The 24832-nt window shown below is 48.4% G+C and overlaps 2 protein-coding genes across 7 annotated transcripts; one reads left to right on the top strand and one right to left on the bottom strand.

The window, feature by feature from the left end:
- Nucleotides 1-9154: 9154 nt before the first annotated feature.
- On the bottom strand, nucleotides 9155-19714 carry LOC120828034 (zinc finger protein 646). Of its 5 annotated transcripts, none has more exons than XM_040191322.2 (5): nucleotides 19486-19714; nucleotides 14614-17373; nucleotides 13353-14462; nucleotides 13153-13248; nucleotides 10066-12507 (listed from the first exon to the last, which is right to left on the bottom strand). In XM_040191322.2, exons 2-4 carry the CDS (start codon nucleotides 17178-17180, stop codon nucleotides 13170-13172), a joined length of 3756 nt encoding a protein of 1251 aa, XP_040047256.1. In that variant the 5' UTR covers nucleotides 17181-17373; nucleotides 19486-19714; the 3' UTR covers nucleotides 10066-12507; nucleotides 13153-13169. The 5 variants fall into 5 exon arrangements, with proteins under 5 accessions (XP_040047254.1, XP_040047256.1, XP_040047259.1 ...); XM_040191325.2 differs by having other exon boundaries at nucleotides 11047-12507; nucleotides 13418-14462; nucleotides 19486-19627; XM_078084252.1 differs by having other exon boundaries at nucleotides 12288-12501; nucleotides 13152-13248; nucleotides 13418-14462; nucleotides 19486-19627.
- Nucleotides 19699-24832, top strand: thoc6 (THO complex 6). Of its 2 annotated transcripts, none has more exons than XM_040191390.2 (13): nucleotides 19699-19831; nucleotides 22550-22641; nucleotides 22719-22783; nucleotides 22852-22955; nucleotides 23030-23067; nucleotides 23140-23188; nucleotides 23281-23352; nucleotides 23423-23525; nucleotides 23599-23648; nucleotides 23737-23799; nucleotides 23908-24018; nucleotides 24475-24603; nucleotides 24673-24832. In XM_040191390.2, exons 2-13 carry the CDS (start codon nucleotides 22559-22561, stop codon nucleotides 24751-24753), a joined length of 948 nt encoding a protein of 315 aa, XP_040047324.1. In that variant the 5' UTR covers nucleotides 19699-19831; nucleotides 22550-22558; the 3' UTR covers nucleotides 24754-24832. The 2 variants fall into 2 exon arrangements, with proteins under 2 accessions (XP_040047324.1, XP_040047323.1); XM_040191389.2 differs by lacking the exon at nucleotides 19699-19831 and adding an exon at nucleotides 20076-20238.

Raw genomic sequence — 24832 nt, forward strand, 5'->3', positions numbered from 1 at the left:
CTTGAAACACAAATGCAAGACAGACAACAATCAGCTAGGAAGAGAAAACGATCCAATCACAGTTTGAAACATGGGGCCGGGTGGGGTTCAAAAAACAAAGGCAAAAAAAACACGGCAGCCTAGCTGACCGAAATACGCCGCGTATACAAAAAGAAGGGTACAAATAAACCCGCTATTTATTGCAGATGTACACGTGTTGAACATACATGCGTTGGTTAACCTGTAAAGAAACATTAACGTTAGTTTGGTTCGCCTTGTTTCCTTATTATTTCTTTGGGGAGTCTCTGGGGAAATGAAGCCGGCCGCGTGGGGAGGCGTTCCAGCTCAGGGGGGGGCGACCTGTAGGACGAGGAGAGAGGGCGACACGCCGCCATCAGCCGGTGGACCGCAAGGTGTGTGTTTGTGGGGGGGGTCGTCATTGCAGCAGGGCAGGTTTCCATGACAACAGGCTCCCCTTCATGTCACATCTATCCAACCAAAGAGCAGGGGGGGGGGGGCGAGAGCTGAAGGTGGGGGTTCATAGGAGCCGGGAGGAGGCGGGCAGTCAATCTATGCAGTTTAGATAAATGGAAGACGACTCGTCCCGCCTCCCCGAGTCTGCCAATGAGGACAGGGCTGTTCTTCCAGAAGATTCTAAGAAAATAACAATAAACAGAACACATTAAAAAGTGAATGAGAAGGAAACCGAGTTGACGAAGGAGCTCCCGGCCGGAGGCGCGGTTTGCCGTTGCTTGGTGGTCCCGGGGCCTGTCCGCCCCACGTCATCTCTGCTACTGTTCATCCGCCCCCCCGCGTCCACCGTTCTTTGGGGTTGGTGATACGAGGCTTCGTCCCATCTGTGGATCATGTGACACGCATCCACCACACGGCGTGTGCATAAAGAACTTGTATACATACACACCGGACCCCCCCACTCCCCTCTGTGTTACATATCACGCCAGTGCTAGACTGGGTCGCTTAGCATGCCGTAGCGTTAGCTCGTGTTACATGTAGGTCGTGTAGAAGCTGCTTGTTGGAGATTGATCTCTTTTTTTTCGGGTCTTTTTATTTGACATGAAATACACTTTTCGTGTGTCCAGACTGGTGTTGAGGAACAAATAAACCTTTGAGCTCGTTCGCTGATCTCAACACGAGGTTCCATCGCTTGTTTTTTCCAGAGCGGTTCTTTCTTTGCTAATTAGATCTGACGACGACCGTTCTTTGCAAATTTTGTGAAACGAGGTGTATTTTCTCTCCTTTTGGCCTCTTTCACAACGATGTAGCAATATACACAGAAATCATACGACGTATTAACTGTCTATCAGACACCGTTAGCATTAGCCGCGCAACTCCCTCTGCTTCTTTTACAGCAGCGAAGCTTTTCAACGGGAGATCATTTGAAGCGGCGTGTAAACCTCAACACTGCTCTGGGTCGGGGCCACACGCGTGTGCGTTACGTTTGTCGTACTAGCATGTTTTGTTCTGTTAATGTGATTCCGTGTTGAGAAGTAACACTATACGTGTGTGTTGCCCCGATCAGGATGCACGGGGTGTGTGTGTGTGTGTGTGTGTGTGTTGAAAATGACTACACGGTATTGTGACTCTGGCTTCACGTCAGGGGGCAGGGAGGCGCTTTGAGGAGGGAGGGGGGCAAACGCCACCTTAAACCCACCCGACCGCCCCGCGCTTCACTCAGTCAAAGCAATAAAGTCACTTTGTTATCGCTAAGTTTCATTTAGAAGGATAAAGTGTTAGCTAGCCGTCTCCACCCGAACCCGACGCTGCCTCGCAAAGCGGCCGCAATCTTATCACCTGGAGTCCAAACATCGGCGTCTTTAGGCTCCTCTGGACGTCTTTACGCGTCTTTAGGCTCCTCTGGACGTCTTTACGTCCTGACGAGGCTCCTTCCGGTCGCTGAGCGGAGCTGCTTGTTGAACACGTGTGTCTTTGGGCGTCGTAGTGATAGATAGTGATTAGCGCCGTTACCCATCGATGTCTGTGATATTTGTCGCTAGATTAAATAAAGAAACGAGGGCTTTGAGCTCCAGGTTTGGAGAAGAGTGGATGTGGGACTTTTTCTTTTATTCTTTTACTTCCCAAAACCAAAATTTCTGTGTTGACCAAAGCTTAGCAAACACGAGCCCTCCGAGCAGCATCAGTCCAGTAGACGTGTAGATCCGTAGATGTAGAATGAAGCACTTTTCTCTGCTGTAGTGTTGGTAGATTCATCCCGTCTTTCTGAGTGTTTTTTAGATGTACAACAGACACTGAATCTGTTCACAAAGGGATTTAACCAGTTGTTTTAACTACATTTCCCAGGTGTCTCCGCGGAGCTCTCAAACCATGTTGGGTTTCCCTCTAAAGATCACGGTGGGCGGTCGTTGTGGGCGGTTGTTGTGGGCGGTTGTGGGCGGTTGTTGTGGGCGGTTGTGGGCGGTTGTTATGGGCGGTTGTTGTGGGCGGTTGTTGTGGGCGGTTGTTGTGGGCGGTTGTTGTGGGCGGTTGTTGTGGGCGGTTGTTGTGGGCGGTTGTGGGCGGTTGTTGTGGGCGGTTGTGGGCGGTTGTTGTGGGCGGTTGTGGGCGGTTGTTGTGGGCGGTTGTGGGCGGTTGTTGTGGGCGGTTGTGGGCGGTTGTTGTGGGCGGTTGTGGGCGGTTGTTGTGGGCGGTTGTGGGCGGTTGTTGTGGGCGTTCCGATGTTTAGCCGGCGGAAGGCAGAGCAGCGGCATGAGGGTCTCTTGCTGTGTTTCCTGTGACGTTCCTGTGATTTTCGCCCTTCTGTCTTCCTTTTTCCTGTTTGTGTCGTTGGTTGTACGGAAAAAAAAGAGTATTGAGCCTGAGAGCCTGAGAGCTCCCGTCCCCGGGGGCCCTCGCCCCCCCGCCGTGTGTAACGATGATTATACTGATCACATCAATAATAACAATGGTAATAAAAAAGGCATGCAAGCGTTGTGGAGTTTGCATGATGGTGTTTTTTGTACCCCACCCTCAACCTGCCCTCCATGTCGAGCACTTTACCGCTCAGCCGACCTGATGTTGGGTTGCACATTAGCACGTTAGCTGACTACTTGTTCCTACTTGCGATCTCGGCTGGTTTTGAATCTCAAAGGTTAAACACGTGATTAGTTGGTCACTTGGTCGGAGTTAGAAGGACTGAGGGGAACTTTTCAAAGCAGAACTTTTGAAATATGCTGCCGTTACTTACAGCCATCTTTGCCCCCGTCAGTGACCTCCAACCCCTGTCACCCCCCCGGATTACCTCGGTTACCATCTGTGTGCTGTTTGCTTCCATGGATGCGTGTTGTGTGTTATTGGGCCCCCCGGCCCCCCTCGGGCCTCCTGTCAGTGAACCCGGTTCAACCTGTGCGCGTCCAGTTGGTTTAGATGTGCGAAGCCGCTTGATGAATTCCACTTTTGTTTGTTTGTTTTCATTGTTGACAGATGGAAGAAGAGATCCAACATATTTATAGGACGCTATGATCGCTGTTATTATTTATTAACATTCAAACCAAAGCGCCCCCTTCATGTAATCAAAAAATGATTTGCGCCAAAATCAAAGAGCACAAAGTTTAAACTTAAGAAAGATATTTGTTACAAACAGTAAAAATATGTCGTAACAAAACCTCTAAATGTTACTAAACAACAACAACGGCCCCCAAGCCGCTGCGCGCCCCCCTTTCCTTTACTCATGAGCATCGATTATGATAATTAGCATATTAGCTTCTCTACTCGAGGCCGAGGCCACGTGGTGCTTTCTTCTATTTAAAGATTTCGCTGTTCTTCTTCATTTGTTTGTATTGTTCTGTCGGTTCCTGCGCTCATGTCACCTTTTTAGGGTTTAGATGTTCTTCTGGCTCGTTAGTCTGTTTCTTCTTCTCGTCTGGTTTGTCTGGAACCCGTTCAAGGACTCGAGTGAAGCAGCGGACAAAAGTCGTAATGTTTTGATGCAAAATTAGTCACCTTTTGTTTGGGATTTGAGATTTGCTTTTATACAATTTATATATATAAATCGTACATCAACATACTGCGTTTCTATAGCTGTGTGTGTGTGTGTGTGTGTGTGTGTGTGTGTGTGTGAAACCACGACCACTTCTGTTGGCTCTACAGTTTTTTTGACAGCGGGAAGCAAAATAAAATCATAAAGAGAGAGTTTGGTTGCCAAAGATTGACTCGCCGTTAGCCGTTAGCTGCTAGCCGCTGGCCGCTAGCCTGTGTGGAAGTGACCGCGTGTAGCGCCGCACACGGGTGCTGAAAGGAGACTTTCTGTAGCTCGAGGTCGTGGTAACGTTACGTTTCTCGTCCTCAATCACAACGTGGTTCAGCTTCAAGTTTCTCGTTTCCATTCGTCTGTTGTCGGACGATTAAACTCTTTCAACGTGATGATTTTTGTCTTCCTGAAGAATCGTTTCTCAGTGAAAAACAACAACCTGTTGATGATTATGAAGTGGAGGCGTTTGTTTACTTGTTTGTTGTTTGCTTCATTCTGCTCGCTCTCCATCGCACGATTGGGTTCCAATCATAGTTATTTATCCTTTGTAGGGAGAGGGGAGGAGTCATGGGGGAGGGGCAATAAGCTAGGCCACGCCCACACATTCCCTGTCACAGCAAGTAGGAAACTTAAATGACATTGCTATTATCCTCATTATTATTATTATTATTATTACCATAAATGACAAATATTAATGCAGGAAAACATTTGCAAAAACCAGAGGGCGACTTTTAAAAAGGGTGTAATGATTCTGTAATAGCAATGAAGTACAAAAGGAGTTATGCTATAATAAATAATACTAGTAATATTGAATATTGAATGCTCGCAATTTTGTCAAAATGAAACTGGATTATTTGTGTTATGTAATTATTGTAAATAACTTCAAAGAGAGAAAAAATGACTTGCATGTCTATGTATAAATCTACTGAGATATCTATTCCCTTCAAAGTTGACGAGTAGCTTGATCTCTGTCCTCCCTCCCGATCGTCTTTGCTCTCCGCGTGGTTGAGAGACGACAGCAGAGAGACAGACACACAAAGCATCCAGCGTCTTCGTTTGTCTCGCTCAGTTCAGACACTGCTTTTAAAAAACAAAAACAAAAACGGTGTTGTTGTTGTTGTTTTCCTCAAATGAACTCAGAACCCGTTTACAAGTGGAAAGAAAACCCGGCCACAATCACACCTACGTCAATCATACCTGTCCCAGAGGCTCCGCCCACTGGCTCCTCTGATGAAAGTGCTTCCCTCCATATTAGAAGAGTTAATCCCCCCCCCCTCACTTAGCGGGTCTCTCTCTCTCTCTCTGCTTGTCTGTCTGACTCTCTCGACCACAGCTACCCACCACCCGGTCTCTCTACCTACCATGTACCCCAGCAATTAGCCCATACCCACTGCTAACCTTCGCTAGCACCCACTGCTAACCTTCGCTAGCACCCACTGCTAACCTTCGCTAGCATGTGCAGATCAAGGATGGCGGCAAATTTGAGCATTGTTGACAAAGACGTGCCGTGTTGATTTACTGATTGTGGAGAGGTTTCTTTTAGTAAAAACCAAATCACCATCAGGTGTAAATCAATGGTCTCAGTCCCACTGTAAGTCAATGGTCTGACCTCGTCTCAGTCCCACTGTAAGTCAATGGTCTGACCTTGTCTCAGTCCCACTGTAAGTCAATGGTCTGACCTCGTCTCAGTCCCACTGTAAGTCAATGGACTGACCTCGTCTCAGTCCCACTGTAAGTCAATGGTCTGACCTCGTCTCAGTCCCACTGTAAGTCAATGGTCTGACCTTGTCTCAGTCCCACTGTAAGTCAATGGTCTGACCTCGTCTCAGTCCCACTGTAAGTCAATGGTCTGACCTCGTCTCAGTCCCACTGTAAGTCAATGGTCTGACCTCGTCTCAGTCCCACTGTAAGTCAATGGGCCGCTCACCATCACGTATTTGTCCGGGTTCCTGGAGGAGGTTTTAGTGTCAGTTTCTCAAAGATGTGGAAGCCACTCAAAGCTGAGCTCCTCATCGGAAGCAGCTTCGCGCCTTCAAACGTTCTGAGGACGAAGTTACCCCCCCCCCCCCCCCCCCCCCCCCCCTGTGGGTCGGCGGGTCCGGCCTCAAAGGCCGACTGCAACGCGCGATATAAATATTCAGAGAAACCAGGGCTTTTGTCCATGATGAGCTCACGCCTCCAGCAGGGACCCCATTCACAGCTTTAACTCAGAATGCAGGGGGGGGTAAGACAAGAGGGGGGGTCACTAAAAACAACACACCCACTGAAGGACAGAGCGTCGCTCTCCACAACAACTTTGACTGGAAATGCAACTTGTCTCCCGTTTCTTTTTTGTGTGTATGTGTGCGTAGCGTAATGTAAAAGAGATCTGTCCCCCCTCCACGCCCCGTCCCACCCTTCCTCCCCCTCCTCCCCCTCCTCTCTCGTACTGCTGTTGGCTGTTCTGTTTAGTTCATGTGACGTGCCAGTATCCCTCCCCTTTTACCCCCCCCCTCTTCATGGATCTTTAAGATGACAACTCTATGCAGATGCTGTCTTTTATAAGTGTGTCAAAATTTTAATTTAAAATAAAATCTTCAACAAAAAAAACCCTGACAGACATATTGAAATGAAAACAAAAAATGAATAAAGAAACGGATTGTTCAGTGTACTTGGTCTCATGTCTCCTTTGCTCACACTTTGCTCCTCCAGAGGTTTCAGTCTGTGCAGCAGCTGGAAGGATTTTATTGGTAAATATCAGTTCAAACCTCGGGATGAAAATGATTCTGTTATTGAAGTTTTATTTTTGCATACATTTTAGCATCTTCTTATTCATTAAAGCTTTGAAGAATGACTAATTGTTTTATATGGATCATTTTTCCTTAACTTTTCTTTTCTTTATGTCCTGACTTTTTTTGTTAATTAAAAAAAAGATAATTTGTTCAGGAAAGAAAATGAGATATAGATTATATAAATAAAGATGTCTAACCTCTTATTGCAGAATATTAAGTAATTATCCAAATTTCTTACATTTCATTCCAGCTTGACGAGTTTAACTTTTAAGATTAAGTCATCTTTTAACTATTATTACAGTAAACTTAGTAAAAAACTGATATTTTGGTAGTTTCTTTAATTCCATTCCAATTATTTCCATGTATAACTTTTAGGGTTAAAATAAATAAATGATTTTAGGGTAGTGTTTTTGGGTAGTTTTTATCAAACAAACCTTTTTGAGGGGGACATTTTCATCATTGGATGAATTCACATTTGAGTATTTTGATCAGATCACATTTTATCTGAAATATAAACCTAATGTTGCTGTTTTGCTTTGTTCATGTGTGTTTTTGCTTTTCTGAAGTCCTACAGGTAAATTAGGTCAGTTTAGTGTTTTGATCGTTTCTATCTGGTCATATACATGACCATATATATACATATATATATACACATATATATATACACATGTGGCGTATGTGTGTCCATGTGTCTGTACAGAAATAGAAACGAGAACCGCTCCCCCTGCAAAGTTGTAAACTAGGAGAAACCCTGGAATTATAATACAAAGGTGTTTGGTTCATTTTGAATAATGTTTTGTAGTAAATAAATCCTGAGTTGTGACCACGTGAAAATGTCTTTTTGAAAAGCACAGCGTCGTCAGCCGTTTTCATTTTGGAGCCTAAAAAGATGAACTTATGTTTTATACGTTTGACCCTCCACATCAGGGCGCCGGCCAGGTCGACCGCCGAGGCCGAAAACCGCGGGAGCTAATGGAAAGCTAATGCTAATTAGCAATCTTTGCTTCCCAAACACACATTGAATCTCACGAGGAAGCCAGTCTGACTCCATCAGTGCGAATCGCTTCCGACAGACAAGAGGCTCGTTCTGCGTTTCATATCGATTCTGTTCCGTCTGGTTGCCGATACTTCACGACTCGTTTGCTCGACTGATGAACCCGTCAGCCGGCACGTGGTTGGTTGAAATAAAGCTTATGAGCTGAGAAGGTCACAAGCTCCTCTGCATCCCTGCTCCACATCATCATCATCGTCTTCATCATTGGGAACACTGTATTGGACACTGTTTGAGCAGGACTTGTCTCTCTGCTACACGTCTTCAGTGTCAACAGAAGAAGAGGACGTTTTTATCGTCTTGTGTCTCCTCTGATCTGAAAGGCTGTTGTGTTGCGTAGCAGGAAACAGGAAGTCGTGAGTCGCTGCGGTTTGTGGCGTTATGGAGGTTGGAATCTCAGCCGATCCCTGAGCGGGATGTTTCAATGGTGTATGAACAAAATTGCAGAACAACACTGAAATCCAAAACTCAGCTGGACTGTGAGATACCGGGAGCCGCTCTGCAGGAACCGCTGTGTTCCCCAAATTACCATCAATGCTGGAAACATATCGTATATATCATATATTCTCCAGTAGTAATGAGAAGCAGTCTGCAGATTCACTCCACGTGCAACAGATTCCTCGGCGCCAAAATTGACTTACAAGTTGGCGGCGAGCCATGAAAAGTGTTTTCCCGGCAAAACACTTTAAATACGACTCGTCCCCCCAAAATTCTTTGGAGACGTTATTTTAAAAAAGCCTCACAATTAGGGGATGCGTGGAACACCATCAGTGACATGCAGGTGGAGTAGTTTCACACATTATAACCAGCAGATGGCAGAATCCAAAAACCAAGTCACTACTTACTGTGTTAGCCTTCATGTTAGCATTACTAGCTGTGCTGTTAGCCTTCATGTTAGCATTACTAGCTGTGCTGTTATCCTTCATGTTAGCATTACTAGCTGTGCTGTTAGCCTTCATGTTAGCATTACTAGCTGTGCTGTGTTAGCCTTCATGTTAGCATTACTAGCTGTGCTGTTAGCCTTCATGTTAGCATTACTAGCTGTGCTGTTAGCCTTCATGTTAGCAATACTAGCTGTGCTGTTAGCCTTCATGTTAGCAATACTAGCTGTGCTGTTAGCCTTCATGCATTACTAGCTGTGCTGTGTTAGCCTTCATGTTAGCATTACTAGCTGTGCTGTTAGCCTTCATGTTAGCATTAATAGCTGTGCTGTGTTAGCCTTCATGTTAGCATTACTAGCTGTGCTGTTAGCCTTCATGTTAGCATTACTAGCTGTGCTGTGTTAGCCTTCATGTTAGCATTACTAGCCTTCCAATTAGAGTTACTATGTTAGACAGCAGAATTATCAGATGTAACGTCAGCGTCAAATGAAATTGTAGAAGCTTTTTATTTACTCCTATGACATATTATACTATCATATTTGACAACATTCCATGTTTTATGACATCGTTTTTCGTGGGGTGACTGCTCGGTGGTCGAGTGCCATTAATCAAAAAGAGGATCTGCGGTTTATTTCCTCGCCGACGTGCCCTCTAGCAACACACTGCTCCCTCACACAACTCATGACATTTTAATGACACACTATGACGACACACAATAATGATTACACATAAATAAACGGTATCGTCCCTAATGAAGCAAGCAGGGAGGTCACGTGACTCGATGTAGATGAGCAGAACCCATTGAACACACGGATTTGTTCAGCTATTTATTTTCAGTAATCAGCAGTAACGATTATAGTATATGGACAAGTTCTTCTGTTAAGAAATGAATTATCAAAACATAGTTTATAAAAGTGTATAGTAAGCATAACACAGACATATATATATTATATATATATATATATATATATTATTATATATATAATATATTATATATATAATAATATATATAGATAATATATTATATATATTATTATATATATAATAATATATATAGATAATATATTATAGATAATATTTTATATATATATTATTATATATATAATAATATATATATAAAAAATATATTATATATATATATATAAAATAATATATATTATATATATATATAAAATATATATAATGCATGGAAACAAAAGGTTAAAACGTAAATAAATGTTGTTATAGTTGTTCCAAACGTCTTCCTCCTCTCTAAGAACTACTTGAAATGCAGGCGGGAAAGTTTTCACTCCAAAAAACCAACATGGTGGAGGAGGAAGCAGAAATACGGAACGTACAGTTATTATTATTTCTGTGTTCTAGATCACATGTTCTACAGCATCAACGTCACTGCACGGCTTGGACCACCTTGTTATTTATTTTAACTAGCACCAGTGCTCCAGAAAAACGCTGACAAACCGTGTTCTTCAAAAACACACACGGAGGACTCCAAATAGTCAAAAAACGCAATTAAATAAAAAGAATAAAAAAGAAACACCAATAAATACAAGAGGCTACCATGAAAAAAAACAAGAAACGGTTTGAAATGAAAAGGAACGAATGAGCTCCAGACAAAGAGGGTCACCAAGACGGGAGTTTGACTTTAGTGAAACGGGAAGTGATGCCTGTGTGTGTGTGTGGGGGGGTGTGGGGGGGGGTTAATGGGACAATGGGAAGGCCCATCACAAGACCATCACAACATCACTCGTTAAAAAGGCAAGAAGAGTAAAAAAAGGTCCACCATCTCAGCGAGACAGGGGCATTCTGGGTAACGGTTTGGGGGGGAGGGGGGGGGGAAGTGTTTACATCAACACAGCTCTAAACTCACACATCCTAAAGACTAGCGCCGTCCATTACAAGTGTTAATAACAATATAAATAAATGCATTACTACAATGGTCTGTCGTCTTTTTTCCTTCTTATAAAAGAGGTACTTTAGATATCAGAAGTACGATTACAATACAATATACAACCTTCACGGTACTTTGTGGGGTTTGTTTCTCCTTTTTACAACATAAAGTCACAGATTCAGACCTCGATCACTCAGACACAGCGAGACGGAGACGGGCGTCACTGGAGAGGACCTGAGAAACAAGATGGCGTCTCTCTGCGTAGTCTGACGCCTCAATTCTTTTGTCTTAAATGAATTGGTGTCCTTGTTTGACTTTTAACCCCGTACGTTTGTTTTACAGCTGAAAGCACGGTGAAAAACACATGCAATTAGCTGAGACGTTGTGGTGCGTTACCATGGTGACTCGACAACGGAAGCTTCTCTTCCAATAACTCAGACATGACCATCGCCTCCTTGTGTGACTTAATTTCCCACAAATGAAAATACCTAGTTTGAACAGCTTTAATAAAAAAAGTGACAAAAAGGCCACTAGAAGAAGAAGAAACTCCCAATGAACGTCTGCTGAACCAGGGTTAGAGGCGGGACACAATCCTGCTGCACCAATAAGCTCCCGGCTGGTTTGTGTGTGAAAATGACACGACGGGTTGAACTAAAAACAACAAATTCCCTGTGACCTCCACGTGGACACTCACAGCGCCGGGCTCATCAGTCTCTACGGGCCCCAAACGTGCAGCAGGAACTAAGGCAGAAGTAGTAAGTCAGTCTGTGTGCGACAAATCTACAAGCAGGACCTCAGGTGGGGGGCTAATGGAGGGAGGACAGGACAAGACGCTGGTGTGTGTGTGTGTTTGTGTACAGTTTGTGTGTCCCTCCTGTTTTTTGAGTCTGTGGTGTCACACAGGACTCGCCTTACCACACACACACACTGCGAGGAAGAGGAGGGTAATCTGGGAGGAAGAGTTACATTTGGCACTTCCAGAAACCTTGGCATGTGACTGCATCTTGACCCCCTGCGCCCTCGTTCCCCACACACACCCCTCCCTCATCCCGTAGGTTATATGAAGGCACCGCCGGGCATACCCAAGAAGTTGGGTGCGCCATGGGCCGTGGGGGGGGGCGCTGAGGAGCCGCTCCAGTGCACCTTCATGTGGTGCCTCAGGTTGGACCGGGAAGAGAAGCGCTTGTCGCACTGCTGGCAGGAGAAGGGCTTCTCTTTGGTGTGGATGCGGCGGTGGCAGACCAGCTGGGTGGAAACCCGGAAGGACTTGCCGCAGTCGGGGCACTGGTAGCGTTTGGGCTCAGTGTGGATCCGCCGGTGGTTCTTGAGGGACATGAGGTTGGGGAACTCCTTCTGACAGGAGTTGCAGAAGTAGGTCCCAGTCTTGTGGCTGTTCTTGTGGTTGAGCAGCGAGCTGGCGTGACGGTAGGACCGGCCGCACTGGTTGCACACATGAGGCTTGAGGGCCTCGCCATGGCCCCCCCGGGCACGGACCCTTCCCACGGCGCTCGAGTTGAGTCCTTGCTCCTGCATCAGGGTGAGGTCCAGGCCGGACCCCCAGCCCAGCTCCTGGGAGCCCCCGGGTCGGGGCTGCTGGGGTCTGGGCTGGCGGGGCTGCGGCGGCTGGCCGTGGGTGATCTCCATGTGGAGCCGGAAGCTGGCCTGTGTGGGGAAGGCTCGCTGGCAGGAACGGCAGGTCAGCTCCCGCTGCTTCTGGTGGACGCGGCGGTGGTTGTAGAGCTGCGAAGACACGCGGAAGGCCTTGCCGCAGTCGTGGCAGCGGTGGCGCCGCGTCTCCGAGTGGATGCGGCGGTGGTTCTTCAGGGCGAGCAGGTTGGAGTAGGTCTTGAGGCACACGGCGCAGTGGTAGATGCCGACGGTGTGGGTGTTCTTGTGGTTGAGGAGGGAGCTGGCGTGGCGGTAGGACCGGCCACACTGGTCACATCTGTGCAGTAAAAATGGGGGGGGGGGGGGGGGATTAGTAAGAGAAGAGGGAAGTCTGTTCTCCGGTTATCTCACTTACTGGTTACCACTTGTTCTTAGAATTATTGAAAGATCTTAACATGTAACATACAGGTATATGATCTGAAATCCGGCTTAAAGCTTTTAAAGAAGACTACAGCAAAGTGGTGTACCATTTGAAGTGATTCTACACAGGTCAAAAGGGAGTAGGGGGGTTGGGGGGGACAAACTGGAGGTATCTGCTGCTCCCTGCACTGCACAATAAGACACGATCCCCAAAGCGACCATTTCTAAGACCTGCTGTCATAGCCTTCCTTTGGGTGGCTACTAGTTTCTGAATGAGATGATGACAGATCCATCAAACCAGAGAACCTCAACGCAGAGAAAACATGAACCTCTAGACATGTGCAGTGCAGCTAGCTCCAAATACTCATGGTGTCACTAGACAACTGATCAGTGCCATGATGCTACTTTAAAGAAACAAACACAAAGAACAGACATCATCATCCAGCTGATATGCTACACACAAAATACTCCATTCAGATCTGTGGCAAAAACAAAGCATGAAAACAAAAAACATCTAAAAAAATAAATGTGTGACATATGCTAACTGAAAGCAAACAGGTTTGACTTATCTGGTCTCTCCACTAATTCAATTTGTCCAAACTTCAGAAAAATCCGAATTCCGGCACGCGTATGGTCCCAAGGAAGCCGGATTGGAGATCATATACCTGGAATAGACACGTAGAGACCTAAATTTATCTTCACTACTCGTTTTGTTTTTTGTTTTGTTTTGCAACTTCGAAGAATCACAAACAAACTGACGAGAACTCACGTGTACCGACACTCGTCGCCCTCTCCTGCGGGTGCCGTGGCCTTCCTCCTCACTTCCATGCCTACCTGGTTGTCCCCGCATCGGTGCCGAGCCAGACCCGACCGGCCTTGGAAGCTCTTCCCGCAGGTGGGGCAGCCGAAGGGGGTGGCGCCCTCCTCATGGACCTTCTGGTGGTTCCGGAGGAAACGGGCCAGCCGGAAGGCCTTGCCGCACGTGTGGCAGATGTGCTTCTTCCGCTGGGTGTGGATGCGCATGTGGTTGCGCAGCGCCATGTAGTTGGTGTACGGCTTGTCGCAGAAGTTGCAGCGGAAGTTGCCGGTCTTGTGCGTGTGCTTGTGGTTGAGCAGGGAGCTGGCGTGCTTGTAGGCGCAGCTGCACAGGTCGCAGGCATAGGGCCTCTCGTCCGAATCCAGGTCCACCGAGCTCCTCTCCAGGCTGATGTTGGCAGAGCTGTTGGTGGATGAGGAGGAGGGCAGGTGCTGAGCGGGGCAGTCGTGGGCTGCCAGCTCGTCCGCCGTGGTGAAGCCCTCGCAGCAGCCGTCGCACTCAAAGTCCATCTGGACCCCGGGGCCCTGAGGCCCTTTGCACAGGCCTGCCGTGGTGTGGGTGGCCAGCTGCCGCTGGGTGCGGAATCCTTTGCCGCACTCCTGGCAGTTGTGCTTCTTCTGGGCGAAGTGGAGGCGCAGGTGGTTTTTCATGGCCAGCCGGTTCGGGTAGGTGGAGTTGCAGACATTGCAGTGGTACTCCCCGATTTTGTGAAGGTTCTTGTGATTGGCCAGGCTGCCGGCGTGCCGATACGTCTTACCACATTCCTCGCAGGCGAAGGGCCGGCGCCCGGTCTCTGACGGGTCGAACTTCTGTGGCCTCGAGGTCCCAGCCGAGGAGTAAGGCTTCTTGAAGCCCTGGTGGTTGTACTTTACGGCCATGGCCTGGCTCTTAGAGGATTCCCCCCTCATGCTCTGCATCTGGGACGTCCCGGGCTGCTGGAAACGGGAGCCGTTGGTACTGGTCCGTACCAGACCTTTAGCCCGGTGCTCCTCGTGGAGGCGGAGGTGGTTTATCAGCTGCTTTTGGATCTTGAATGCTTTGCCGCATTCTTCACACTTGTGCCTACAGAAACACAACAGAATCTCTGTAAATACACAACATCTATAAACTTAAACCAACATGATCAGAGACTAGAACCATGTTTCTTTTATCCTGAAATAACTCCGGCCAGCCAACAACTAGAGCCTCAGAGAGGTAGAGCATGTGTACCTACCTTTTGAGATCGAAATGGGTCCTCTGGTGGTTCTTGAGAGCCAGCAGGTTGTAGTAACGCTTCTGACAAACAAGACAGCGGAACACACCGGTCTTGTGTGACTTCTTGTGGTTGAGGAGTGAGCATGGGTGTCTGTAGCCCCGCCCACATTGGTCACACTTGTGGGGCTTGTCGCTTTGGTCAACCATAGACCTGCGTCCGTCGCTGCCAACGTCACGGCTCCCCCCGGGTCCTCCCGCCCCGCTGACGCTGTCTCCCCCGGACATCCCTTTGGCTCCATTCAGGGCCTGCTTGCTCAGAGAGCTGGCCCGATTCTTACCCGGGCACAGGTGCGTGATCAAGTGGTGCCGGTCGGCGAAGAACATGCCGCAGTCCACACAGATGTGGTTGCGTCCATCCATCTTGTCGTTGCCATTGGTCGAACCACCCGCGATGCCTTGCTGCTGCTGACCGTCCTGCCTTTGGGGCCCGTGGACTAGCTGGTGGTTCAGGAGGTCCTGCTTCCTGGAGAAGCTCTGGCCGCAGGTGGAGCAGATCATCCTCCACTCCTGCTCCAGGCTGGAAGGCCCCGGCCCCGTGGGGTTGTTGGCGTGGCTGCGCAGGTGGCTCCTGAGGGCCCTGAGGCTAGCATAGTGGTTGCCGCACACCGAGCACTGGTAAACCTCCCCGTCGTCCTCGTCGTCCTTGTCGTTGCCGCTCATCCTCTTGCCCCCACCCTGGGAGTACTGTCGCTGGCCACCGCCTTCTTTCAGGCTGCTGGAGCTCCCGGTGGGCAGCGAGGTTCCGCCGGAGCCGTGGTAGCTCAAGCCGGCCATAAAGCCGTTGGACATGGTGCTCTGCTGCGGCTGCTGGCCGCGGCGCGGGCACATGTGCGACTTGATGCCGGACACATCTCCATACATCTCGCCGCAGTCGGCGCACACGTGCCTGTCGGCCTGCCGGTGAGCAGAGTTGCTCTGGGAGAGTGAGCCGCCGTCGAAGCGGTCGTGGAACTCCAGAGAGTCCAGCCCGCTGCTGTGGCCGCCATCAGGGACAAAGTGGGCGGAGTCCCCCAGGTTCCCCGGCAGGGAGATGGGCGTGGTCGCCCCGCTGCCCTCCTGTACGTAGCTCTGTTGGGAGTCCAGGGTCAGCGGCTCCGGGGACAGCCAGTCGTTACTGTCGTTGTTGATGGGCTGGTTGGCGCCGCGCCCCTTGTGGCTGCGCAGGTGGCTGTGCAGTGCCGCCAAGTGGGGGTACTGCTTGCAGCAGATGGTGCACTGGTAGTGCCCAGTCTGGTGGCAGCGCTTGTGGTTGACCAGGCTCCCTGCGTGCCGGTAGCTTTTGCCACACTCGCCGCACTTGAAGCGGCGCTCCCCGTCTTCCGGCGAGTTGGCCTGGGGGACGCGGCCCCCGGAGGGCGAGGACACAGAGCCCTGTGACCCGGAGCTCAGCGTGTCCGAATTGAGCAGCGAGTTGTCCTGGCCGTGGGAGCCAGGGTGGGGGTCGTGGGTCAGATAGTGGACCTTCAGGGTGTCCAGATCCGGATGTCCCGCGCCACAGTATGCGCAGGTGTAGATGGGGTTGTTGACCGGGGGGCCCATGATGGGGTCGTAGGGGCCTCTCTTGTCACTGGGCAGCGGTGGCAGCGGCAGAGGGTCGCCCAGGGTGGGAGGGTACACCGGCGCTCGTACCGCAGTCAGGTTGTGGGGCATGATGCCCGGGAAGCTGCGCGGCAGGCCGAGGGAGGGCGAGGCCGCGTTGTGCAGCAGTATGTGCTCCTGAAAGTCTGTCTTGTTTGGCAGCGCAATCTGGCAAAGGTGGCAGAAACACGAGGCTGTGTCATCGCTCTGAGACGACTGCGTTCCGCCGCGCTCCGACCCGTGGAGGCTGTTGCCGACGCCGCTCACCATGGTCGCACCGGGGGTCTTGAACTTGGAGTGAGTTCTCTCGTGGCTGTTTAAGGCCGCCAGGTTGCTGAACGGCTTGAAACACACGGCGCACTTGAAGGTTCCCTGCTGGTGACACTTCTTATGGTTCACCAGGCTGCCGTGGTGCCGGTATGTCCGGTCGCACTGGTCACACTTGAAGGGTCGGTCCCAGGCGTCGTCCGATTCAGGGGACCCTTTCTTCCCGTGGTCCTCGGTCTCGTGGCTCGGCAGAACGCCGTGTCCCACGCCGCTGTTGTTCAGGTGAGGGCGCCCGAAACCTTCGGAGAGGTCCTGGGCGAGACTGTAATCCCTCTCGTCGTGGCCTGCCTCCTCAGGCACCTCCTCGCTCTCCTCCTCGGCGTGTGCGCTGCTGGGGGAAAGTGTGTGGATACGCAGGTGGTTCTTTAGGGCCACGGCGTTGGGCAGCGTGCGGGTGCAGACGGGGCACTGGAAGGAACCCACCTCGTGAGACTTCTTATGGTTGGCGAGACTGGCTGCGTGCTTGTAGATTCTGCCACACTGTTCACACTCAAAGCGCCCGTTCTCTTCCTGCTGGTAATGTGCTTTCATGTGTTCTAGGAGACTTGGAGTACTCGGACAAACCATATCACACTCTTTACAGGGGAAACCCTTGGCTCGACTCATATCATGCATTGCCATAGTACTCTGGAGCAAATCGTGGGGAGGGGAGGGGGGGTCACGGTTCACCTGGAAATAAATGAACGGTGACTTTTGCGGCGGTTAGCTCTTCAGCTGAGGGCGGCCATTTTCACACCAGATACGGTTCGGCCAATCGGGGGCCCACCTTGAGAGGAGGCGGGCCTTTGGGGTCACACCAGCCAATGAGGTCTTACTGTGGAGACAAGAACAATAGAGGGTTATTTAAATCTCTAAATCAGGAATCAGGAAACATTTATTGCCAAAATATGTCAAACATACAAGGAATTTATGTATATGTTTCAATCGACAACAAGACAGCAGTGCACACGTAGTCAATAATATTCAATGATTCCTAAGTGAGGACTGAATCCTACTATCTTCAAACTAACTATTAGTATGAAAGATTATTTACAGAGCAACCAGTTCCTTTAATTAAATTAATTCATTAAAAAGACAAAAACTATTGACCAAAATAAAATCTCACTTAACAGCAGATTTACTGATTTAACATGGGGAAATGTTTTATGCAAGCAAAAAAAAAATTCAGACATACGTCAATATATGTATTTGTTGTTGATGGTCAGTGTTGTTTCATTGGGGATGTATTAAAAATACTTAAGGGCAGGGAAATAGTTTAATGTTACTCTTGAAAAAATACGTGATTGTTGGTCAAATACATCATAGAAAGGGGTTTTGTTTTTTGTTTTTCAATTTTTTATGCTTATCAAAAGGATCAATATGATCAGTACTCCTGTTATTTGTAAAATCATCTTCACATTATACACAGAAATTGATTTTACTCTCATGAATTATTTGTGTATACATACACAAATAATAATAATAATAATAATAATATATATATATAATTCCAGACCCCATACCAGTAAGATACCAGTAACCAGAACAGCGTCACACAGAGATAATAAACCAGGTTGATTTATTGAAGCAGACGGTAATAAACACGTTGATATTAAATTACTGTTATTGATCATTAATCAGTCTTTGAAATAAAACCGTTATTTGTTATATTATTTTCTAATTTTGAAGAACCCTTTAATTGATGACGAGAACAATAGTTACAGCATACAATTAATTCGAATTTTCTTTATTACGCATTGCCTGTGGAAATAAATATTTCTACTGTTTCTTGTATCTTTAAATAACTTTTTAGAGAATCAATTAAATGTATTCAGGTGGTGTCAGCAGGTCGATTTCAGAACCACCAAGTTATTTATTTATTTTTATATTTGAGATCAAAATGAGGTCCATTAATTTAATGCTAGGTGAAATAATCCACAATAATCTAGAAGCGCCATTTTTTTAGATCAACCAGCAGCCAATCAGAAGCCGCCGTATAATGTAAACAAACGCAGAGAAAGGAGCGCAAACAGCGTTTTATTCACCGAACCACGGAGACGGAGCGGAAAGAACCGGGTCCGTTCGCACATGCGCGGTTACACGCACAACAATCATCATTTCTGGTTGTACATTATAATAACTGCTCGGCATCATCAGACCCGGGGGGCGCGCTGACCTTGGGCCCGTCTCCTCTCGGTTCCGTTTCGGCCCAGCGGGAATTCTACCCGAACAAAAGCGGAGCAGCTTCTCCGACACACGGCCGACATTTGATTCAGCCGCCCCCGGGGCCATACACACGGGGGGGGGTCTCTCTGCCGCCCCCCACCCCGCTGTTATTTTTTTGGTGGGGGGTTTAAAGCCGATGCAATGCTTCCGCCAGAGCGGTGACAACACCTACAGCCTCCGGCCCCACTCTCACTGATACCCGCTTCAGCCATCTTACCCCCATGCTAACGGGGCTAGCATCTCCACGGGGCTAGCCCCGTAAACGCAGACTGCTAGCCCGCTGGCTGTGGCTAGAACGTTGCAGGTGCGTTTGGTTGTTAAAAACACATTATTGATTTTACACCAAAAATAACCTTATGAGACACGTAGGTGAAAGTCACGATACACGGCCGAGCTAGCTTTAGCATCTAGCTAGCTGCACCCCCCCCCTCCTGCGACGAGAGAAAGGGGGCAAAACGGAAGTAGGAATACCATAAAATGGTAAACAAAAACAACAAACAGCTTAACGCACCAAGCTCCGCGAGTTACAGACACCCCCCGGTGTATTTTAAAGCCCCTCCCGGAGCACAGCGAGGGTAAACGGCCGCCGCTGCATGAGCTCGTAGAGGGGCTAGCATCGTCGCTAACCCAAGGCTAGCCCCGAGCTACACAAAGATCTCGGCCCCCATTGATGGAAAAACATCGGGGGGGTTTCTGCCACCTTTTCCCGCTCCACACTTACCCCTCGATCGGCCTCTGTGCCCGCGCGTGACAGCGATGCACGGCGTGGGGGTTTAGAGTGTGCACGTTTCATGGATTCCGCATGATTATTTTTCTCCTCCTCCGGTTCAAACACCGACTTTTGGTTATTGGTTCTCCCCCCTCGCTTGCGCTCCCCCCTCGGGCTCCCCCCTCCCTACCGCCGCTTCGCCTGGATACTTCCTGCCGCTGCTCGCCGCGCGGCGCTGCGCGTCACCGTGCGCAGAACGGAACCCATCCAGTCAGCTCATCCGAGGTTCTGCTGTGACGTCATTAGAGTCCGTTCGCATCCACATCGGGAACCGAACCGAATCCCGGTTAAGAACACGGTGAGGTCATTTCACCGGCACGCGTTCACCCTGTGCTATAAATACTGCGTGTTTACTGACCGATACCCAATTCATATTTATTTTATTATTATTGTTATTTGAGGTACAAATCATATTTATGCCGGACTACATCTCAGAGATTATTTTCAACAGTTTAATATTACTTACTATTTCGATTCGATTTAATTAGAATTTCACCTTCCTACGAATGAGAAAAACATGGCTCATCTTGGTTGTGAACTACGTCTCCCAGAACCCCTCGCTTCGGTCCTGACGTCATATTTCCTCGCCTGTGTTCCGCTCGTTCCGAAGCGTCGGGGATAATAGCGCGTTTCTTAGACTGTGCTCTCCGGTAGCGGCCGTTAAACCCACGCGGTGTCCGTCTGAGCGCGATGGGGCCCGTAGAGGTAAATCATCCATGTTATTATTATTATATTATTGTTATTACGAGCATTAACTGTCTCGCTTACAGCAACTATTGGCGTCGACCCGCTGTTAGCTCCGTTAGCGCTTTGTTGTTGTTGTTGTGTTGCTAGTGGCGATAATGTGATGGATTAATAGATAATGTCTACGTTCACATATTAATGTCAACGGCGATAAATGAGCTTCGAGACTCGGCAGGAAGGAGACTGTTGTGATGAGTTAGTGTTTGATTGCTTCTTAATAAAGCTCATCTCAAATTTGAACACGTTTAAAGACGCGCACGTGAGAGTTTGGAGAAGTTGGTGAATAAACTGATGTGACGTTAATAAATATGTTTGATGCTCGTTAGACAGAAACATGAAGCAGCCAAACTCCGGCGTTTGTCAACCAACTGGTCTGAGCGTCGTTATTTACTTAACAGCAGCAGTTGTTTTCGCCTGATTCGTCACATTCACGAGCACATTGCACCACATAAACAATGGTAGTCGCTGCGGTGTATAAGTGAGTACTGCACCACGTAAGAAGACATTCATTAAGGAAGATCCGAACATCCTGGATTGGAACTCGGTCGAGCAGTAAACAGTAAACCATCCCGAGGCAGATGTGCTGCTCACTCCTGTCATTTATCTCTTCAGTGTCCACAAAACGTGTTGGTTCACATTGACCCTGTAGAACACTTCCAACAGGCCTCAAGACACATTTGGACTAAAGCGAATCTCCTGGGCCCGATTTTTCAAAATGTTTGATCCGGATTTAGTAATCCTTTTTTTTGCGATCCGTGATCACGTAATCCAGTTTACTTTTGAGACAGTTTTTCAAAGCAACATCGGATTGGATCAATCTGATCCGCATAGGAACTTTTCAGGATCACCACATCTAGATAAGCAGCGCTCAAACAGGATAGGAAATTACAATATAGAACTATCGATATGTAAAGAGCAACAAGTAGAATAGCCAGTGTGGGCTCAATATAAGTTTATTTGTATTTGAAATGAAAACACACACATTTAAAAAAACTAAAAACAAGAAAAACGGACTCCATCGTCTTCCAGCAGTCCGCTCACCTGAGACCTACAACACAAACGCTGAACATTGAGGATATTTATAACAAGTTTCAAATATAGATGTATTGAATTAAAAAAAAGACTTGATGTCAAATACTCCTCAATAATTTCAGACTTCATGTGATGTGGAGAGCAGCTTGTCTGAGCGTAGCCTCTAGGAGTCGGGCCTCGGTTTGCTGCAGTTTGGTGAGAGTCAGTTGTTCCTCTGTCAGCACGAGCAACAAGGGACCAAATAGTTAGACACTATTTCTGATTCGGATTTGTTTTGGATTTCAAAAGTCAGTGATTGCCATTCTTTGCATGTTTTGGGTTATTCTGTAATCATTGCATAAACCTGGTGACAGAATAAAATGTATTGTTTTTGGTCAATTTTGACAGCTGTTTGGGGGATTATTTTATCGAACTCTTTGTACTTTGCTGTAGGCCGATACTGAAAGGCTGAATACGTTAAAGCCTACCTGACCACTGTAGCCTGACGGATGAACAAATCAAATTAAAACCTTATAAATAAGGTTATCTTGGGGACATCTATCTTGTAAGATACTGCAGGATCACAATATAGTATAATTTGATACATTTTTTAAGTTTTCATTACATTTTGGGCATGAAATCCACGCTGAATCCACCCTTCTGATGGGACCAGTTTAAACCAAATCCTACAAAAAGTTCTGAAAAACCCAAACTAAAGGTTTGATCCGGATCAAAACCAAGATTGGATTACGTAATCTAATCAGATTATGTAATCCGTTTTTTCTTTTGAAAAATCCATTTTCAAGATTTGATCCGTTATCCAGAATCCTGCGGATTACTTTTGACAAACCGGGCCCTGGCGGTTGTACAGTGACGTACATCACGACCACTGCCGGTGACATGTTCAGGAAATAGGTTGAAGACCGGATCGGAGCTACACCGCGAATCACCACGTTACCTGCTGGTGGTCGCCTGGCCGTATGATACCGCGCAGCTTAATGGACGAACCACATGTTCACCATCAGTGTGGAGGAAACGTTTCTGTGGAGTGATCTTAAACAACTGGTTGCCTTTCTCTAGCGACCAGGCTGCCCGACCCCTCGGGGACTCAGGTGACCTCACCTGGTGACCTCACCTGGTGTAGACGTGACAGGACTCTGCCAAACCCCCACGTTGTGTTAAGGCGCCCGTTGACCCCTGATATTTAAACTGGTCCCTTCTACTCTCCCCCCTCCTTTGTCCTGCTCCCTCTCTCCTGCAGCTCCTCCACATGTCCGTCTTCTCTCAGAGTTTCTCCCCCTGTGGGCGGTTTCTTGCTGCAGGAAACAACTACGGAGAGATCGCAGTGTTCAGGTGACGCTCGTGAAGCCAAGCGGCGTTCTCATCACCGGTTGACATTGAAACTGATGATATTGTTGGTTGTGTTGCAGCCTGTCTGCCGCCTTAAGTCCAGACGCCACGGCCCAAAGTCAGAAACCCGTGCTGACGTTCTCCGGTGAGTGGAAGCAGAGTCTGGTGAAGAGCAGCTGGTGTAGTTGTCTAATGTCCCACCTTCTCCCTCAGCTCATGAAGGCCCCGTGTTCTCGCTCCTCTCCAACGACTGCCACCTCCTCAGCGCGGGGAGCGGGGAGGTGAGCTGCTGGAGCTGGGCGGAGCTCATCAAGAAGGTAGCTATCTTTAAACGTGGGCCAGGAGGAACCGTGTGTGTTCAGATGATTCATGCTTCCCTTCGTCTCCTCAGAACACCAAACCTCTGTGGACCAAGAGGCCCAACTACAAGTGAGACTCGTCGGTCTGTCCCGCCCCCGCCCCCCCAGGCTGGTTCTCTAACGTTGTGGTTCTGGTCCTCAGGTCCAGTCTCGAAATCCCGGAGATCAACTCCATGACCTTCAACTCCAGAGTGAGCAGACACTTTATGTATTTCTATGTTAGCGTGACGAAGTACTCCATGAAGTACACAGAGCACTGTAATATAAAGTACTCCTTCCTCAGGACAACAGTCTGGTTCTGGCCGGAGGAGACAACAACGTCCACATCCTGGACCTGGAGCGCGGCCTGTTCAAGGTGAGTGATGTTCAGTTTAAGCTCCGCCCCCGGCGGGAGACCCAGACTCACCCTGGTTCTGCGTCTCCAGTCCGTCCTGCAGGGCCACTCGGACTACGTCCACTGTGTGAGCGTGAGGGGCCGGGAGGGAGAGATCCTGTCGGGGGGGGAGGACGGAGCCGTGCGCATGTGGGGTGAGTGAGTGGTGGCGGCCATCTTTGTCCCAGTCTGCAGCTTCGCTATTAAGACGAATATTGTGTGTTTCAGACAGCAGGACGGGTCAGTGTGTCCACTGCATCGAGGTCCACAAGTACGAGGTGACGCTTCACATGGAGCCCCCCCCCCGTCCTCTCCCCGTCCTCCCCCCGTCCTCCCCCCATAGTAAAGTGACTGTGTTGTTTTCAGAGTTGTGCTCGGCCTCAGTTTGGTAAATGGATCAGCTGTGTGACCACGGACTCTGATTGGATGGTGAGCGTGCACGCACACACACGCACGCACGCACGCACGCACGCACGCACACGCACGCACGCACGCACTCTATCGATTATCAGCTGACGATCACTTCCTGTCCTCCAGCTGTGTGGTGGGGGTCCGTCTCTCTCTCTGTGGCATCTCCGCTCTCTGTCTCCCACCTCCATCTTCCCTCTGATTGGCTGCCAGAGACAGACCAGCTTCTACCAGGACATGGTGAGACGCCCGTCCGTCCGTCTCGGTCACACCGGGTCTGGGAAAGTGTTATATTCATGTTTGTTTGCTTTTAAAAGCAAACAAACGCTCAATAAAAGCCGGACGCTCTGGTACTCGCGGCGAACGCACCTTAACTTGTTGTGGGTGTAGCGGCGTCCGTTTGTCAATAAGCTGTAACGGTGACTTAATGTCCTCACTGACTCTTCTCGTTTTCTTTATTTTACGCATCAAAGCGATAATTAATTAATCCAGACAAAGGAGCGTCAATCCGACAGAAATACTCGTTATATATCTTCAGTTCCTGCAGAATGATAAAATGAATCCACCCACTTACAGAGACACTGCTAACCGTTCATACCAAGGACAAAAAAAAAGGATTTGTTCCGGTACCGTTTAAATATTACATTGTCTCACGTTTTCATGTTTTAACATCATGGATCTCTCCCCCCCCCCCAGATCCTGGCCGTAGGAGACGGCCCGGCCGTCTCTCACTGTTTGCTCGGTGGGGAAGTCAAGGCTCAGATTCCGTGTTCTCCTCAGAGCCTCAACACCCTGCAGCTCAACACAAACAGCACCGATTACAGAGTGAGACCCTGAACACACCGCATGAGACTTATGATGTCATCATTTGTATTTACCATGTCTGATGTTCAGGTGCTGACGGTCGGAGGAAGCAGCGACCACATCGACGTGTTCACCAACCTGTCGTACAGGACGTTCTCCTTCAGCTTCTAACAAGTTATTTCAAACGTAATAAAATGTGGTTTTCTACAAATTGTCATTATCTGTAATAAATGAAACAAGTCTCTGAAAA

Source organism: Gasterosteus aculeatus, chromosome 11, assembly GCF_964276395.1.
Source record: "Gasterosteus aculeatus chromosome 11, fGasAcu3.hap1.1, whole genome shotgun sequence".
Lineage (NCBI taxonomy): Eukaryota > Metazoa > Chordata > Actinopteri > Perciformes > Gasterosteidae > Gasterosteus > Gasterosteus aculeatus.

What these genes read in the sequence shown, in the direction of transcription:
- thoc6 (XM_040191389.2), top strand. An exon ending in ACCAAGAGGCCCAACTACAA is followed by an intron (nt 23,068 to 23,139) that starts GTGAGACTCGTC and finishes TCTGGTCCTCAG; the next exon opens with GTCCAGTCTCGAAATCCCGG. An exon ending in CAAACAGCACCGATTACAGA is followed by an intron (nt 24,604 to 24,672) that starts GTGAGACCCTGA and finishes TCTGATGTTCAG; the next exon opens with GTGCTGACGGTCGGAGGAAG.
- LOC120828034 (XM_040191320.2), bottom strand. Translation starts at nt 17,180, where the DNA reads ATGGCAATGCATGATATGAGTCGAGCCAAGGGTTTCCCCTGTAAAGAG. An exon ending in ACCCATTTCGATCTCAAAAG is followed by an intron (nt 14,463 to 14,613) that starts GTAGGTACACAT and finishes GTGTTTCTGTAG; the next exon opens with GCACAAGTGTGAAGAATGCG. An exon ending in GGCGACGAGTGTCGGTACAC is followed by an intron (nt 12,501 to 13,352) that starts GTGAGTTCTCGT and finishes TTTACTGCACAG; the next exon opens with ATGTGACCAGTGTGGCCGGT.